The sequence below is a fragment of the Eumetopias jubatus genome, unplaced genomic scaffold (genome assembly GCF_037043125.1).
Source record: "Eumetopias jubatus isolate StellerSeaLion01/CBP00866 unplaced genomic scaffold, mEumJub1_p1.0 scaffold_13, whole genome shotgun sequence".
In the NCBI taxonomy this organism is placed as follows: Eukaryota; Metazoa; Chordata; class Mammalia; order Carnivora; family Otariidae; genus Eumetopias; species Eumetopias jubatus.
In genome coordinates, this window is record NW_028274819.1 from 106,458,561 (window position 1) to 106,476,568 (window position 18,008).

Here is an 18,008-nt window from a genome sequence, read left to right on the forward strand (position 1 = left end):
TATGTTCTTATAATTGTTTGTATTTCTTTGGTGTTGCTTGTCATCTCTCCTCTTTCATTCATGATTTTATTTATTTGGGTCCTTTCTCTTTTCTTTTTGCTAAGTCTGGCAGGGATTTATCAACCTTAATAATTCTTTCAAAGAACCAGCTCCTAGTTTCATTGATCTGTTCTGCTGTTCTTTTGGTTTCTATTTCATTGATTTCTGCTCTGATCTTTATTATTTCTCTTCTCCTTCTGTGTTTAGGCTTTATTTGTTCTTTCCTTAGCTCTTTAGGTGTAGGGTTAGGTTATATATTTGAGACCTTTCTTGTTCCTTGAGAAAGACTTGTATTGCTATATACTTTCCTCTCAGGACTGCCTTTGCTGTATCCCAAAGATTTTGAACAGTTGTGTTTTCATTTTCATTGGTTTCCATGAATTTTTTAAATTCTTTAATTTCCTGGTTGACCCATTCATTCTTTAGTAGGATGCTCTTTAGCCTCCATGTATTTGAGTTCTTTCCGACTTTCCTCTTGTGATTGAGTTCTAATTTCAAAGCATTGTGGTCTGAAAATACGCAGGGAATGATCCCAATCTCTTGGTACGGTTAAGACCTGATTTGTGATCTAGGATGTGATCTCTTCTGAAGAATGTTCCATGGGCACTAGAGAAGAGTGTGTATTCTGTTGCTTTGGGATGGAATGTTCTGAATATGTCTGTGAAGTCCATTTGGTCCAGTGTGTCATTTATAAAGTCTTTATTTTCTTGTTGATCTTTTGCTTGGATGACATGTCCATTTCAGTGAGGGGGGTGTTAAAGTCCCCTACTATTATTGTATTGTTGTCAATGTGTTTCTTTGCTTTTGTTATTAATTGGCTGCTCCCATGTTAGGGGCATAGATATTTACAATTGTTAGATCTTCTTGTTGGGTAGACCCTTTAAGTAGGATATACTGTCCTTCCTCATCTCTTTTTGTAGTCTTTGGTTTAAAATCTAATTTGTCTGATATGAGGATTGCCACCCCAGCTTTCTTTTGGTGTCCATTAGCATGGTAAATGGTTTTCCACCGCTTCACTTTGAATCTGGAGGTGTCTTTGGGTCTAAAATGAGTGTCTTGCAGACAGCATATCGATGAGTCTTGTTTTTTTATGCAGTCTGATAGCCTGTGTCTTTTGATTGGGGCATTTAGCCCATTTACATTCAGGGTAACTACTGAAAGATAAGAATTTAGTGCCATTGTATTGCCTGTAAGGCGACTGTCACTGTATATTGTCTGTGTTCCTTTCTGGTCTATGTTACTTTTAGGTTCTCTCTTTACTTAGAGGACTCCTTTCAATATTACTTGTAGGGCTGGTTTCGTGTTTGCAAATTCCTTTGGTTTTTGTTTGTCCTGAAAGCTTTTTATCTCTCCTTCTAGTTTCAATGACAGCCTAGCTGGATATAGTATTCTTGGCTGCATATTTTTCTCATTTAGTGCTCTGAAGATATCATGCCAGTTCTTTCTGGCCTGCCAGGTCTCTGTGGATAGGTCTGTTGCCAATCTAATGTTTCTACCATTGTAGGTTACAGATCTCTTGTCCCGAGTTGCTTTCAGGATTTTCTCTTTGTCTCTGAGACTTGTAAATTTTACTATTAGATATTGGAGTGTTGGCCTATTTTTATTGATTTTGAGGGGAGTTCTCTGTGACTCCTGGATTCTGATGCCTCTTTCCTTCCCCAAATTAGGGAAGTTCTCTGCTAAAATTTGCTCAAATATACCTTCTGCCCCTCTCTCTATTTCTTCTGGGATCCCAATTATTCTAATATTGTTTCGTCTTATGGTATCACTTATCTCTCGAATTCTGCCCTCGTGATCCAGTAGTTTATTTCTTTTTCTCAGCTTCTTTATTCCCCAACATTTGGTTTTCTTTATCACTAATTCTCTCTTTTGCTTCATTTGTCCTAGCAGTTAGAGCCTCCATTTTTTATTGCACCTCATTAATAGCCTTTTTGATTTTGACTTGGTTAGATTTTAGTTCTTTTATTTCTCCAGAAAGGGTTTCTCTAATATATCTTTATAATCGTCATTCTGAGCTCTACTTCTGACATCTTACTAATGTCCATACTGATTAAGTCCCTGGCAGTTGGTACTGCTTCTTGTTCTTCTTATGGGGTGAATTTTTCTGTCTTGTCATTTTGTCCAGAGGAGACTAGATGAATGAGAGAACAAAATGCTAACAGGGTAACAACCACCACAGAAAAATATACACTAAGCAAATCAGAAGAGACCTGAAACCAGAGGAAAAGAAAGGGAAAGAAAGAAAAAAGGAAAAAGATAAAAAAAAAAAAAGAATATGATCAAATGTGATCAGGCTGGTGCATAGATCAGTGCCACACACTAGCTTTTGGGCATATTTTGGTCTGTTAGAAGAAACTGCCTCCCAAAATTTTAAAGAAAGGAAAGCTTATATATGTACAAAAATAAGGGTAACTATGATGAAGGGATGGAATATATCTGTAAAGATGAAAATTATAAAACATTCTATAAAAGGAATTGATAAGTTGGTTGAAAAGAAGAAGCGAAATTTAAAAAGAATGTGATCAGGCTCGAGAGTAGAACAAAGCCATACACTAGAGTTTTAGAGTATATTTTGGTCTGTTAGAAGAAACTGTATCCCCAAGTTTTAAAGAGAGAACAACTTACATGTATACTAAAAATAAGGTTAACTACTATGAAGAGATAGAATATGACTGTAAAAATGAAAAAAAAATTTTTAAAAAGGGATTGATAAGATGGTTGAAAAAGGGAAAAAGAAAAATTCAAAAAAAAATTTAAAAAATTAACTTTGAAAGACTGAATCATGGGGAAAAAGCCATGAATTCTATGTGCAGTATTCCCCTAGCGCTGGAGTTCTCCCGTTCTCCTTGATCGGTCAACTTGGTCTTGGCTGGCTGTTCGTGCTGATCTTCTGGGGGAGGGGCCTGTTGCTGTGGTTCCCAAATGTCTTTGCCGGAGGCGGAATTGCCCCGCCCTTGCTGGTCCGGGCTAAGCAAGCTGCTCGGGTTTGCTCTCGGGAGCTTTTGTTCCCTGCAAGCTCTGGTACAGCTTTGGAGGACGAGAGTGAAAATGGTGGCCTCCCAATCTCCGCCCCGGAGGAGTCGAAAACTCGAGGCCCCGCTCCTCAGTGCGCCCCCAGAGAAAAGCAGTCACTCCCGTCTCCCTGGTCTCCGGCCGCACTCCGCGCTCACCCGGCCTGTGACCGAGCGTTTCTATCTCTGGCACCTGACCCCGTGTGGAGTCTCCAAACCCAGCAGATCCCTGCGGTGCGCTCCTGCGCCGCTCCTCCCGTGGGAGGAAGGGGCGTCTCCCCGGATCTGCTGCTTGTGGGGTCCCTGCTGGAGGAGCAGTGGCCCGACTGGGCCGCGGATCACAGTCTATGGCCACCCCGAGCTGAGAGCCCGCGCCTCGGCTCCATCTCTGCAGCCGGCTTCCCCGCTCCGATCCCTGGGAGCTCTGCCGCACTCAGGCACCCCCGGTCTTTCTGTGACCCCGAGGGTCCTGAGACCACACTGTCCCGCGAGGGTTCCACCCCCCGCTCAGCCACTGGAGCGACGTCCCTCAGCGGAGCCGACTTCTAAAAGTTCCGATTTTGTGCTCTGCTATCACTTGCCAGAAGCGGCCCACGGAGGCCCCCTCCCCCGCCATCTGGCCTCCCGAATATCGCCTCAGATTCACTTCTCCGCACGTGCTACCTTCCCGAATGTGGTCGCTTTTCCGTTTAGAGTGTTGCCCCAATTCTTTTCTTCAACTCCTCTTGAGTTCCTAGGTGTTCAGAATGTTTTGATCCCTTAATTAGCTGAATTCCTGGGACCCTGTGAAATTTAGGTCTCCTACTCCTCTGCCATCTTTCTCCTCTTTCTTTTTTATTTAAGAGCACAGAAGGAATTTTTATTATGAGAGAAGAAGCAGTGTTTTTATTTTCTTTTGTTATTTGTTTGCTTGTTAGATGAATGATACAGCCATGAGTTTTGTGTGCTTTATTTTATATATTAATTAACCAGTTGGGAAGAATGATCCTAAGAAGAGTTTGATAAGTTAGCTTGATGTGCCAGTTTTAGAAGTCAGATTCTAAAATTAATAATCCCAGTGTTTAGGTGTGGCAACATCCAGTGTTACGTACATTCCATCTTTATAGCCGGATAGGCACATACAATTTTTTCATTATTTTATCAAGAATTTAAAATTTAACCAGAGTCATTTTTCTTCCTACCCCTCTCGAAGACTCAAAAGTCTTAAGTGCAATTAACTAAATTAATTTTGACCACGACCAACAAAATTAAGAGTGGATAGAAGTGTGTATGTTAGCTTTCAAATCTGATGACATAAAGAGTTTTCGTTTTTCCTCCTCCTGGAGTATACAGAAAGGGAGAATCATTCTTTGTAGGACATTATACCCTCTTAATAGGTGACATTCTTATGTCTTCTGTCACAAAGTCTTGTTTTTAAGCAAGAGTTGTCAGAATAATATTTAAAATTAGTACTTTTGAGCTTATTTAAACATTTTTGGCTTTGTGCTGATATTTTCCTTTCTCATTCAACTCACCGGATAAGAAAACAATAACTTTATGATCAGTACACTTAAAGATTAAAATTGATGTCATTTATCTCCAAATATTTACTTTGTCTTCATGCCTGAAGAATGGATATATACCAATAACTCCAAAGTTTTAGTTCATAATTTAGTTCATAATTCATATCAGAATTCCTGTTTTGACTCAGTATTGTTTTCAATCTTAATGTCTTGGGTTTACTTATCTGATATTTAGTTTAAATAAGTGAAACGTTATGTAAGTTTTGAAGTGTATTGTTTTATAGAGTTGAAACAGGGCAAGTTCTTTAGGTCAAAACTTTGGAGATAGTATATTTTTAAAACTAAAGATGTATTTCTAGCTTCATGACGTAAGTTGAATCACAAAGAATTTTCATTTCTTCAAGTTTTTTAATGGTGTAGTACTTAAAAGTATTTATTAGGCTTTTGCCAAGTTAAAAACAAAGTATGTGTTCATTTGCAGATGTGCTGATTTTATATTAGATTCTTTGTTACCATTTTGGCTTCTCTTGATAATGAGAATAATTAGAATTAACTGTTGTTTGGGGGTGGCGTACATATATTTGACAGAACTAGAAGAACAGACTCGAAAAGCTCTGGAACTGGACCAGGAACGAAAACGAGCAAAGGAAGAAGCAGAAAGGCTTGAAAAGGAACGTCGAGCTGCTGAAGAAGCCAAGTCTGCTATCGCAAAACAAGCTGCCGACCAGATGAAGAATCAGGAACAACTGGTCAGGAACCTTAGTTCTGTCTCAGAGAAGGAGAAAAATTTAGATAAAAGCATGAAGCAAACCTTGTAAAACTATATTAGATCTTCTGGAAAGCAAACCAAAGATACAAGTAATCTAATAACAAAGTGTGGAAATAAACCTAAAAATTTTATTTCTGCCTTAAAAAAAACACCTAAAAATAATAAAATATCAGTGGAGTCTATTGCTAACAGAAGATTTCTGATTCACTTAAACTTTACAATAGTCACTAATGTGTTTTACTTAAGATAAATTGACAAGATCTTCTAATTTAAATGTAGGCCATAATTTATTGGGTGTTTGTTTAGTGGACTAGCAGATACTGAGTAGGCAGGACATTTAAAAGATCCTGGAATTAAATATTGGTTCAGACATTTACTTGATATGTGTCCTTGGGTCTTTCTGAGCCCCAGATCCTTCCCTTTGAAAAAAGGAATAAAGGCATCAGATGGGATTGTTGGGGAATCCAATTAGATTATTTGACAGCATACTTTTTAAACTATAAAGCATTATATAAAATGCAGTTTTTTTCTCTTGTAGGATTAGCAGGTACTTTATTAAAGTTAAAAAATAGCACCTGAATTCCACGTTTTACGTTCCTGCTACTGAAACAGGAAGAACTGCTTATCTATAAAATAATAAAACTGCTTTCATTTTGTCTCCTTACTAGTTCATTAGACCTACTATAAATAAGATATTTATGATCTTAAATGCTACCTTTTTTAAAAATGAAAGACTAAGAGAGTCATGTAAAACAGCCCAAACGTGTACATTAAAGTTTTGTTGACAGAATATTTCTGAAATTTTTTTTTAGTATTGGTAATTATATTCTTTATTTTAGGCAGCAGAACTTGCTGAATTCACTGCCAAGATTGCACTTCTAGAAGAAGCCAAGAAGAAAAAGGAGGAGGAAGCTACTGAGTGGCAGCACAAGGTGATCATTTGTTTCTCCACTCAGTATCATTTATTGAATATCTGTTTTTGTACCTAGCACTATGCTGAGTTTGTAGAGCTAAATAGAAGATTTGGTCACAATTTAGAGGGACGAGATACCTGTGTTTATGAGTGGGTGTGTATTGTAGTGATTACTGATCTGTTGATGCAAGCTAAGTACAGAGGAGGTGATTAATTTCTGTGGGAATGAGGCAGGTTTTGGGGAAACCCTTGTAAATTTAAGTTGGATCTTGAATAAGTAAAGTCAGTTTTGGGGTAGAAAAGATTGAGAGTGGTTAGAGACTGAAAAAGTCATCATTCCAGACAGAAGGAACTGAATGAGTATAGAAAGTTGGAAAGTACATGGCCGACTTGAAGAACGACCAGTAAGTAAGCACATCTTTAGAGCATAGGTTCAGGTCTTGAGAGATGTGGCTGGGAAGTTACAGAGGAAATTAAGTTGTGAAGGGCTTTAAATAAATTGCAAGATGATAGGGAGTGTCTGTAGACCTTGGGCTTTTAAGATTTTGAAACGGGGGCGCCTAGGTGGCTCAGTCGTAAGCGTCTGCCTTCGGCTCAGGTGATGATCCCAGGGTCCTGGGATTGCGCCCCCCATCGGGCTGGGCTCCCTGCTCAGCGGGAAGCCTGCTTCTCCCTCTCCCACTCCCCCTGCTTCTGTTTCCTCTCTTGCTGTTTCTCTGTCAAATAAATAAAATCTTTAAAAAAAAAAAAGGTTTTGAAACAGGATTATAATATGATCAGGTAGGGCTTTATAAAAATAACTTAGCAATCAATGTAGAGGATGGATTGGTCTAATGGGATTACCTGAGAATGAAGAGGACCAGGGATTATTGAGAGACATCTTGTGGTAGACTCAAAAGGGCATGGCAACCAAATAATGGGTATGAAGAAGTCAAATTAGAGGGATGCAATGAAGATGATACATACTGAGATTTTGTTTTTAATATTTTATTTATTAGCGTGAGCGAGAGAGAGCACAAGCCTGGGGAAGAGGGGCAAGCTGATTCCCTGCTGAGCAGGGAGCCGGACAAGGGGCTTGATCCCAGGACCTTGGGATCATGACTTGAGCCAAAGGCAGACACTTAACTGACTGAGCCACCTAGGCGCCCTATCCTGAGATTTCTAATATAAGTTCCTCAGTAGATGAAGCCACTACTGTCTGAAATAGTACACAAGTGAAAAATCACTTTAATTCAAACTTTAAATAAACGTTAACTCTTCAATGCAACTCTGATAATTTGACTTTCCTGCAATGAATGTGAATACAGTTTTCTTTCACTCTTACTTAAATTTTCTTTGTAGCAGTTTAAACTTCATAGGGCAATTTTGATATATTGAGAATTATGTGTATGTGTGTATATATAACTCAAAACAATACAACTCTTGTCAACCCATTACCACTTTCTTTATTAGAATTTCGAGACACATAAACTTTTAAAAATAACACCACATAGGCAAATCCTGTGAATTATAGAAATGAGGAAGTGACACAAAAGAAAAATCACATTCCTACAAGCCAGGATCACTATTTTATTAACACCTTAGTGCAGATCCTTCTAGAATCTTTTCCTGTTTGCATGTGTGTATAATACACATTTGTGTGTTCAGAATGAGGTCATACTATACATACTCTACCATTTTAGTCACTTTTCATCTCATCTATATTAGACTATATTCGTAAAATTTTTAAAATTCAGATATAATTGATGTATAACATTAATTTCAGGTGAATGACTTCATTGTTTGATACTTGTATAGTGAAATGAGTTAACACCCATCACCAAATATAATGACAAAATTTTTTTCTTGTCCATGAAGACTTTTAAGATTTACTCTCTTAGCAGCTTTCAACTTTCAAATATACTATGCAGTATTATTAAATGTAGTCTCCATGCTATTTGTACATTACATCCCCGTGACTTATTTATCTTACAGCTGGGAGTTTGTACCCTTTTTTTTTTTTTTTAAAGATTTTATTTATTTATTTGACATAGAGAACAAGCACGAGTGGGGGAAGGGTAGAGAATCTCTAGCCGACTCCCCATTGAGCACGGAGCACATCATGGGGCTTGATCCCAGGACCATGAGATCATGACTTGAGCCGAAGTCAGACACTTAACCGACTGAGCCATCCAGGTGCCCTGGGAGTTGGTACTTTTTAAGCCCTTCTCCCATTTGCCCACTCCCCACCCTCCCTGCCACCCCCCACTTCTGATAACAAGGAATTTGTTGTCTGTATCCATGAGCTCTGTTTAATTTTTTATATTTACATGTAAACATATGGTATTTGTCTATGATTTATTTCACTTTGCATAATGCCCTCAAGTTCCATCCATGTAGACACAGCAAGATTTTCTTTTTTATAGCTGAATAATATTCATGTGTATGTGTACACCACACTTTCTTGACCCATTCATTCATCAGTGGATGCTTAGGTTACTTCATATCTTGGCTATTGTAAATAAGGCTGCAGTGAACATGATGGTATATATCTTTTGAAATTATGTTTTCATTTTTGGGGGATAAATACCTAGAAGTGGAATTGCTAGATAATAATGGTAGTTCTATTTTTAATTTTTTGAAGAACCTCTGTAGTGTTTTCCATAGTGGCTGCACCAATTTACATACTCAATAATAGTGCACACAGGTTCCCTTTTCTCCATATCCTTGACAACGCTTGCTTTTTCCTATCTTTTTGATAATAGCCATTTTGAGCCATTTTGAGGTGGTAGCTCATTGTGGTTTTGATTTGCATTTCCGTGTTGATTAGTGATGTTGAGCACCTGTTTCATGTACCTGTTGGCCATCTGTATGTCTTCTATGGAAAAATAAACATTCTGATCCTCTGCCCATTTTTTAATCAGATCATTTTTTAACTGTTAAGTTATATGAGTTCCTTATATATTTGGGTGTATGATTTGTAAATATCTTCTCCCATTCAGTAGGTTGACTTTTTTTATTTTTGATGGTTGCCTTTGCTGTGCAGAAGCTTTTTAGTTTGATGTAGTCCCACTTGCTTATTTTTGCTTTTTAACTTTACTTTTGGTGTCAAATCCAAAAAATCATTGCCAAGACCAATGTCAGGTAGCTTGCTCTATATGTTTTCTTTTAGGAGTAGGATTTTAGGTCTTAGGTTCAAATCTGTGATCATTTTGGGTTCTTAATTTTGTATGGTGTAAGATAGTGGTCTGGTTTTCATTCTTTTGCGTATGGCTGTTCAGTTTTCCCAACACCCAGTCATTGAAGGGACTGTCCTTTCCCCATTGCATATTCTTGGCTGCTTCATTGTAAATTAATTGATTATATTTGTGTGATTTATTCCTGGGCAGAATGTATTCAAAATTGACCCAAAATCTTTTATAGCTAATTTGCCAGGCCAATGTCCTTTGGACTTTGCATTGCATATGTTTGCTGTAAGTCTCTTTTAAAGTAGGACAGGTCTTTTTATGATACTGAATTATTGGAAGGACCTGCAGATTGTCCCTTCTCCTTTATTTGTCTAGTTGCTTCCTCATGGTGTTATTCAGCTTGTCCTTTAACAATATTTCCTGTAAACTGGAAAGTAGACCTAAAAACTTGCAGGAGTCGGGGCGCCTGGGTGGCTCAATCCGTCAAGCGTCTGCCTTCGGCTCAGGTCATGATCCCAGAGTCCTAGGATTGAGCTCCGCATGGGGCTCCCTGCTGAGCAGGGAGCCTGCTTCTCCCTCTCCCTCTGCCTGCAGCTCCCCCTGCTTGTGCTCTCTCTCTTCCTGTCAAATAAATAAAATTTTTTAAAGAATTAAAAATAATAATAAAATAAAAACTTGAAGGATTCAAGTTAAAAAGTTTTTGGCTATGATGCCTCATAGGTGAGACCACCATATAATTTATCACCCAAATTAGAATATATACATTTTTTTGCCATTTTATTTTATTTTTTTAAATTTGATTATGTTAATCACCATACATTACATCATTAGTTTTTGATGTAGTGTTCCATGATTCATTGTTTGCATATAATGCCCAGTGCTCCATTCAATATGTGCCCTCTTTAATACCCGTCACCGGGCTAACCCATCCCCCCAACCCCCTCCCCTCTAGAACCCTCAGTTTGTTTTTCAGAGTCCATAGTCTCTCATGGTTCGTCTCCCCTTCCGATTCCCCCCCTTCATTTTTCCCTTCCTACTATCTTCTTCTTCTTCTTCTTCTTTTTTTTTTTAACATATATTGCATTGTTTGTTTCAGAGGTACAGGTCTATGATTCAACAGTCTTACACAATTCACAGCGCTCACCGTAGCACATACCCTCCCCCATGTCTATCACCCAGCCACCCCATCCCTCCCACCCCCCACACCTCCAGCAACCCTCAGTTTGTTTCCTGAGATTAAGAATTCCTCATATCAGTGAGATCATATGATACATGTCTTTCTCTGACTGACTTATTTCGCTCAGCATAATACCCTCCAGTTCCATCCACGTCATTGCAGATGGCAAGATTTCACTCCTTCTGATGGCTGCATAATATTCGTGTGTGTGTGTGTGTGTCTGTCTGTATATACACACCGCATCTTATTTATCCATTCATCTGTCAGTGGACATCTTGGCTCTTTTCAGAGTTTGGCTATTGTGGACATTGCTGCTATAAACATGGGGTGCACATACCCCTTCGGATCCCTACATTTGTATCTTTGGGGTAAATACCCAGTAGTGCAATTGCTGGGACGTATGGTAGCTCTATTTTCAACTTTTTATTTATTTATTTATTTTTTTAGATTTATTTATTTTGAGAGAGTGAGAATGAGAGAGAGAGAACATGAGAGCAGGAGGGTTAGAGGGAGAAGCAGGCTCCTCGCTGAGCAGGGAGCCCGATGCGGGACTCGATCCTGGGACTCCAGGATCATGACCTGAGCCGAAGGCAGTTGCTTAACCAACTGAGCCACCCAGGCGCCCCTCTATTTTCAACTTTTTGAGGAACCTCCATACTGTTTTCCAGAGTGGTTGCACCAGCTTGCATTCCCACCAACAGTGTAGGAGGGTTCCCCTTTCTCTGCATCCCCGCCAACATCTGTCGTTTCCTGACTTGTTAATTTTAGCCATTCTGACTTGTGTGAGGTGGTATCTCATTGAGGTTTGGATTTGGATTTCCCTGATGCCGAGTGATGTTGAGCACTTTTTCATGGGTCTGTTGGCCATTTGGATGTTTTCTTTGGAAAAATGTCTGTTCATGTCTTCTGCCCATTTCTTGATTGGATCATTTGTTCTTTGGGTGTTGAGTTTGGTTAAGTTCTAGATTTTTGGTACTAGCCACATAGAAAAATAGACTGAAAATGGTTGAAAGACCTAAATGTGAGACAGGAGTCCATCAAAATACTAAAGGAGAACACAGGCAGCAACCTCTTCGACCTCAGCCGCAGCAACTTCTTCCTAGAAACATCGCCAAAGGCAAAGGAAGCAAGGGCAAGAATGAACTGTAGGGACTTCATCAAGATAAAAAGCTTTTGCACAGCAAAAGAAAGTCAACAAAACCAAAAGACAACCGACAGAATGGGAGAAGATTTTTGCAAATGACATATCAGATGAAGGGCTAGAATATATTTTAGAGTGAGTGAAAGGTATTATTATTAATAATTATACCAGGACAACAGTGTAAAGCAGGACTTTTCTAGGCAACTGAACACAGTATAGCACCCAAGCAGTTGGTGATGTTGGATACTTCCTGTTGTATCATCTCAGAAGACACTTACTATCTGGTTAACCTACCATTAGTGATTTTAATTGATCACTGGATTAGAGTAATGATGGTCTGATTCCTCCATTGACTAGTGACATGCTCCCCCTTGTGGCTAAAATGTGATCTCTTAGATGTGGCATTCTTTGGCATTTTACTAATACATTTCTCATCAACCATTTGTATAACAGTTTTAGCAATATTTGATCATTCTTGGCAGAATTAACAATTTTATTAGGTTTTGCAAAGTGATGTATTTTAATTCTTCCACTCCTACTTGCTGGCGTTCCTTATAAAAACAGAGCTTTCATCAGTAAGGCTTGTTTTCATTACCCTGAAATATAGTTTCTTTTAGGAAGGAAGGATAACTTGATTCTTTTAATTACCAATTTTCAAAGGAAGTTGCTGATAAACTTATTTTTAATGTTCAGGCTTTTGCAGCCCAGGAAGATTTGGAAAAGACCAAAGAAGAACTAAAAACTGTGATGTCTGCCCCCCCTCCACCTCCGCCACCACCAGTCGTTCCTCCAACAGAAAATGAACACGATGAGCATGATGAGAATAATGCTGAAGCTAGCGCTGAATTATCAAATGATGGGGTGATGAACCATCGAAGTGAAGAGGAACGTGTAACAGAAACTCAAAAAAATGAGCGTGTTAAGAAGCAACTCCAGGTATTTAAAATTTGCAGTTGTGTGCACATTTATAATATGATTAGCATTTCCCCCATTTATTAAGACAAACTTATTAAGAAGGGACATTTTATTTTTTAATATTTATATATATATATTTATAGATACATTATGTTCAGTTAGCTAACATATAGTACATCATTAGTTTTTGATGTAGTGTTCAGCAATTCATCAGTTGCGTGTAACACCTAGTGCTCATCACATCACGTGCCCTCCTCAATATCCATCACCCAGTTACTCTATGCCCCTCCCTTCAGCAACCCTCAGTTTAGTTCCTGGAGTCCAGAGTCTCTCATGGTTTGTCTCTCTCTCTGATTTCTTCCCATTCACTTTTCCCGCCCTTCCCCTGTGGTCCTCTGCACTATTCCTTTTGTTCCACATATGAGTGAAACCATATGATAATTGTCTTTCTCTGCTTGACTTATTTCACTTAGCATAATCCCCTCCATTTCCATCCATGTTGATGCAAATGGTGGGTATTTATCCTTTCTGATGGCTGAGTAATACTCCGTTGTATATATGGACCACATCTTCTTTATCCATTCATCTGCTGAAGGGCATCTCAGCTCTTTTCCACTGTTTGGCTGTTGTGGACATTGCTGCTATGAACATTGGGGTGCAGGTGCCCCTTCTTTTCACTACATCTGTGTCTTTGGGGTAAATACCTAGTAGTGCAATTGCTGGGTCGTAGGGTACCTCTATTTTTAACATCTTGAGGAACCTCCATACCGTTTTCCAGAGTGGCTGCACCAGTTTGCATTCCCGCCAACAGTGTAAGAGGGTTCCCCTTTCTCTACATCCTCGCCAACATTTGTTGTTTCCTGTCTTATTAATTTTTGCCATTCTAACTGGTGTAAGGTTAGGTATCTCATTGTGGTTTTGATTTGTATTTCCTTGATGGCTAGTGGTGTTGAAAATTTTTTCATGTGTCTTTTAGTCATTTGTATGTCTTCTTTGGGGAAGTGTCTGTTCATGTCTTCTGCCCATTTATTGACTGGATTATTTGTTTTTTGGGTATTGAGTGTGAGAAGTTTTTTTTTTTTAAGATTTTATTTTTTTGACAGTGAGAGAGGGAACACAAGCAGGGGGAGCAGGAGAGGAAGAAGTAGGCTTCCCGCCGAGCAGGGAGCCTGATGTGGGGCTCGATCCCAGGACCCTGGGATCATGACCTGAGCTGAAGGCAGATGCTTAACGACTGAGCCACCCAGGTGCCCCGAGAAGTTCTTTGTAGAAGAACATTTGATTTTTTTTTTAAGCCTTTACCAGTAGCTGGCCTTGTGGTTGGTTTGTGAGCGCTTGGCCTACAGCCACATTGTTTCATTTCTTCCATTGTAGCAAATGTTTGTTAGCTTTGGGCGATTAAGCCTTAAGTGGTAAGTTAATCTTTAATTATAGCTTGACTCAACATTAAAAGGTAGGAATTATTTTAATGTTATCTTTAAAAGACAAATAAATTTAGTTTTTAACTAGTGAAGTCTACATTTAAAACGATAGACTTCCTGTATGACATTACTTAATCTGAATTATTTGTTCACATTTTATAATGGCAAAAGGTCAGTTTATTAAAAGCACATAATTAGATCAAAATAGAAAATTTTTAACTTTATTAGACCTTTTTTCAGATAAGTTCTCTAATTTTTTAATTGGTGAAATCTTCAAATATTAATAAAGTGATGGGAGAGTTTTCATAAATACATTAAGACTTCAGAGAAAGTTTCTCTCGTGGCATAGATTTTATTTTAGATCTTAAAATAGCATTCTGAAATGTCTCTATTGAACGTTTTTTTGGGTAAGTCATTTCAAGTATTGTATGAGAAAATTAAAAAAATGTAGAATAATACACAAAATCATCATGGTTGTTGAGTGTAGAAGTGAAAGGCAATGGAGTTATTCCTCCCTCACCACTACCTCTACTTTGACTACAAGTAAAACAGAGTTACACACTTTAAAGAAAAAGATGTGACAATGGGAATTTTGAATATGAAAATGTAAGATTTGTGGTGTATTTTTGTCCTTAAACTTTTTTCATAAACTTTTTAAAATCTACAAAAAAAATAATTCATTTTTTTTCTTTTTTAAATATAGGCACTAAGTTCAGAATTAGCCCAAGCCAGAGATGAAACCAAGAAAACGCAAAATGATGTTCTTCACGCTGAGAATGTTAAGGCAGGCCGTGATAAGTACAAGACTCTGCGGCAGATTCGACAAGGCAACACCAAGCAGCGGATTGATGAGTTTGAAGCCATGTGAGAGCTGTTATTTTGCATACATGTTCTTCATAAGCTGAACCACCAACAGAGAAAAGCAGGCCTTTGCAAATGTGATGGAACGCATCCCACCTTGCCAAAGCACTTACACCAGTTGACTGTGGTGGCTAAAGACGTACTTGAGGGGAGCTCTTCAGCATTAAGGCAGTGTGATGTCATGCTTGATTTTCTTTTCCTTTTGGGCCAGGGAGTGGAGGACAGCGTTCCATCGCCTCCTGTCACATTTTCAGTTTCCATTGTTTTTTTCTGTTGGAGATTAACACTAAGGATCATGTCTGACAAATGTGTATGTGTGATTTCAGCACTTTGTACAGTTCAAAGGATGATGGTGACTTAATGAGTGTTTAGAGTGCTGTGGTTTCTTTTGCCCCTTCCATATTCTGCCTGTGTGTATTTCCACATTCTGTCTCACTCATATTTCCTCGGCGTGCACTTCTCCTATCTTACTGTGCTGATAGCCATAATTCTACCATCATACAGATCACTGATGTTGTTAAAATAAGGGTAGGCGACAGGTTTGACAGTCTTTGATAATTGTGTAGAAGACGGCCATGAATCATGAAAAGGATTAGAATATTTAATAGTGTATCATGCAGCTGGTGGTTAATGTTTTTAAGTCCCAATTTATTTATATTATTGGGTATTTGATACTTGCTTACTTAATTACAGTCATCTTTGAGAGCTGAACTGATTGGTGTTTCATCTCCTGTCTTCCTTTGGTTCACAAAGGTGTAGACAGCAGGTAATAGTTAGCCTAGTAGAATTTATTGATGTAACACCTGCAGATAATAATTGTCTCTGGAAGATTAAGAAATCCGTTCTTTCATAGACTGATTTAGACAGATGTTTAATTTAAAAAAAATCATTTGTTGGTAATTTATTATAATCACTTAAAAAAAAAACTCTGGACCTTTCTGGAAGGGCAGCATATGAAAACATGAGTCCCAAAGAGGGAACAGTAATACTACCTCACTACTACACCTGTGGTGACCGGTTGTTCCGACCCAGTGGCGTGTACAAGCGCTGTGTTCTCTAATACATACCAGAACTTTCAGTCATGCAAGGAGTATTTCTGAGATTTCTTTCCCTTCAGAATATCTTAGAGTGCTAAATTTTTAACTGCCTTTTTGTTGAGCTTAATTGTGGGACTCTGATTTATATTAAAATTGTAAGCTCTTGCTGGTATACTGTCTTCCTGGAGGGGTGTTGTATGTCCGAGGAAGAGAGAGAGAGGGAGTGTGTGTGTGTGGGTGTGTGGGTGTGTGTGCGTGTGCGCATGCACGTGTGTGCATGTGAGTGTGTGAGAGATATTTGCCCTTGTAGCATATGAATGTCTCTACCTTCATTTCTTGATATAATTGTTACATAGTCATTCTAGCAGATTTGGTTTCTAAATCATTGTTTATTTTTTTCATTCTCTAACTAAAAATACTTAAATTTGGTTTGTTAATCCTGTTTTAGAAATTATAATTTTAGGTTATATTGAGTTCAGTTATGTCTTAAGAAATCTTTCCAGTTTGAAAGATGTTCTAATATTCACTTGTTCTAATACTTTTTTTATTGTAAAACATCTAGACTTGGAGATAAGGAAAGCCTTGTTTTCTCTGTGTGGTTCAGCTACTTTTCATTTGGTATTATACACTCAAATTTACATTTATCTATTAAAATTGCCATTTTGTTAAGCATTTTTCATGCACAGTAGATTCAGGTTGTGTCTGAAAATATCTCTTGTGCTTTTTTGATTTTGCTGACTATAAAAGGATTAATCTGGGCAGACATGAAAAGGAAAGGTTTCATTTAATATATTTTTTTGGACTTTGTAGGACAAAAGGTAACTGGTTAATAACCTTGAAGTGACTGTTGTATGGTGGTTGTGCACATGCTTCAAAACACTGCAGAAGAGGATATTTCTCCTTGTAGCACGTTAGAAGAATAGATGGTGAACTCTGCTTTTCATGCTTTAAAGCATAAGTGTTCACTTTTCCAAAGCATCAAAGCCATTGCCATAATAAGTGACAACTTGGACCTCCATTGGATTTTTATTAATTTTCTACATTTTGAATTGTGTGCACTACCATTGCTACATCAGTTTGATATCAGTGTTGAAAAACTACCAGTTATATTTGCTGTTTATAATCTATTTGTAGATTAGGATTAAAATGGATATAATCCATTTTTAAAGCTGTGTGAATTTTTCTAAGCAGGAGCAACTATTTGCAATATGGGTTTTCATAGTGATTAAACCAGTTATAACTCTTATTAGCAGTTGAGAGCACATGTTCATATAGCAATGTAAAATATATTAATGAGTATTTGGTAAATTCCAACAGACTTTTACCATAGCATAATTTTGTGTTGTACAGTTAAGTTACAGTTACATCTATAATTTTGGATAACATTCATTGGTTAACAATAAAGTGACAAAAGCTCATGCCTTCAAGGTCCACTGTTGTTATTTAACATGGATTTTTTGTATATTTCTGAAAATTATAATCTTTATTAGACCCATGAATCATCACATCTTAAAAATGAGAAATGGATAGGGAAAAATTTCAAAATCCTCATAGATTTATCTTACCCCAAATTATACCTCTTTTGGTATGGAAGTAATAGTGATTGTTAATTTTGTGAAAAATTAAATTGTTAACTTTCTTGATAACAGAAAATCATGTAGGATTTCCAGTCATTGCTTTAATTGTATATTGTTTATAGTTTCTTTTTCCTAAGGAAGATATAGTTTCATTGTCATTGGTTAATCTTGCTATTAAAATACTAATGTTCTTTAAAGAACTATATACTAAGTGCATTTATTTAAATACGTATTTTTATTTTAAAGTGACTTTACAGTGCAGTTACCATAAATCTAGAAGGTTATTGTCTTTTTAAAAGCTTCTTCCTGATTTTTAACATAAAGATTCTTCTTAAATAAGTCATATATCTGTTCTAAAAGGAAAAGCTGGGTGTCTGCTCAGTTTATAGTAATACTTAACTGTCACTTTGTTATTTTTTTCTCAAAGGCAGGTAGTGATTTCTTTATTCCAATCCTATCAGAAAAGAAAGGGGAATTT

At 37.7% G+C, this 18,008-nt stretch overlaps 1 protein-coding gene across 2 annotated transcripts in view; it reads left to right on the forward strand.

The window, feature by feature from the left end:
- The window catches only part of RDX (radixin), a 74,829-nt gene extending 57,458 nt beyond the window's left edge, over positions 1-17,371 (forward strand). For both annotated transcript variants that reach the window (XM_028105802.2, XM_028105803.2), the window contains 4 exons: positions 5,141-5,301; positions 6,161-6,253; positions 12,413-12,655; positions 14,759-17,371. In XM_028105802.2, coding sequence (XP_027961603.1) covers positions 5,141-5,301; positions 6,161-6,253; positions 12,413-12,655; positions 14,759-14,923 — 662 coding nt within the window. In that variant the 3' untranslated portion in view covers positions 14,924-17,371. The remainder of the gene's footprint in view (positions 1-5,140; positions 5,302-6,160; positions 6,254-12,412; positions 12,656-14,758) is intronic.
- The last annotated feature ends 637 nt before the right edge of the window (positions 17,372-18,008 follow it).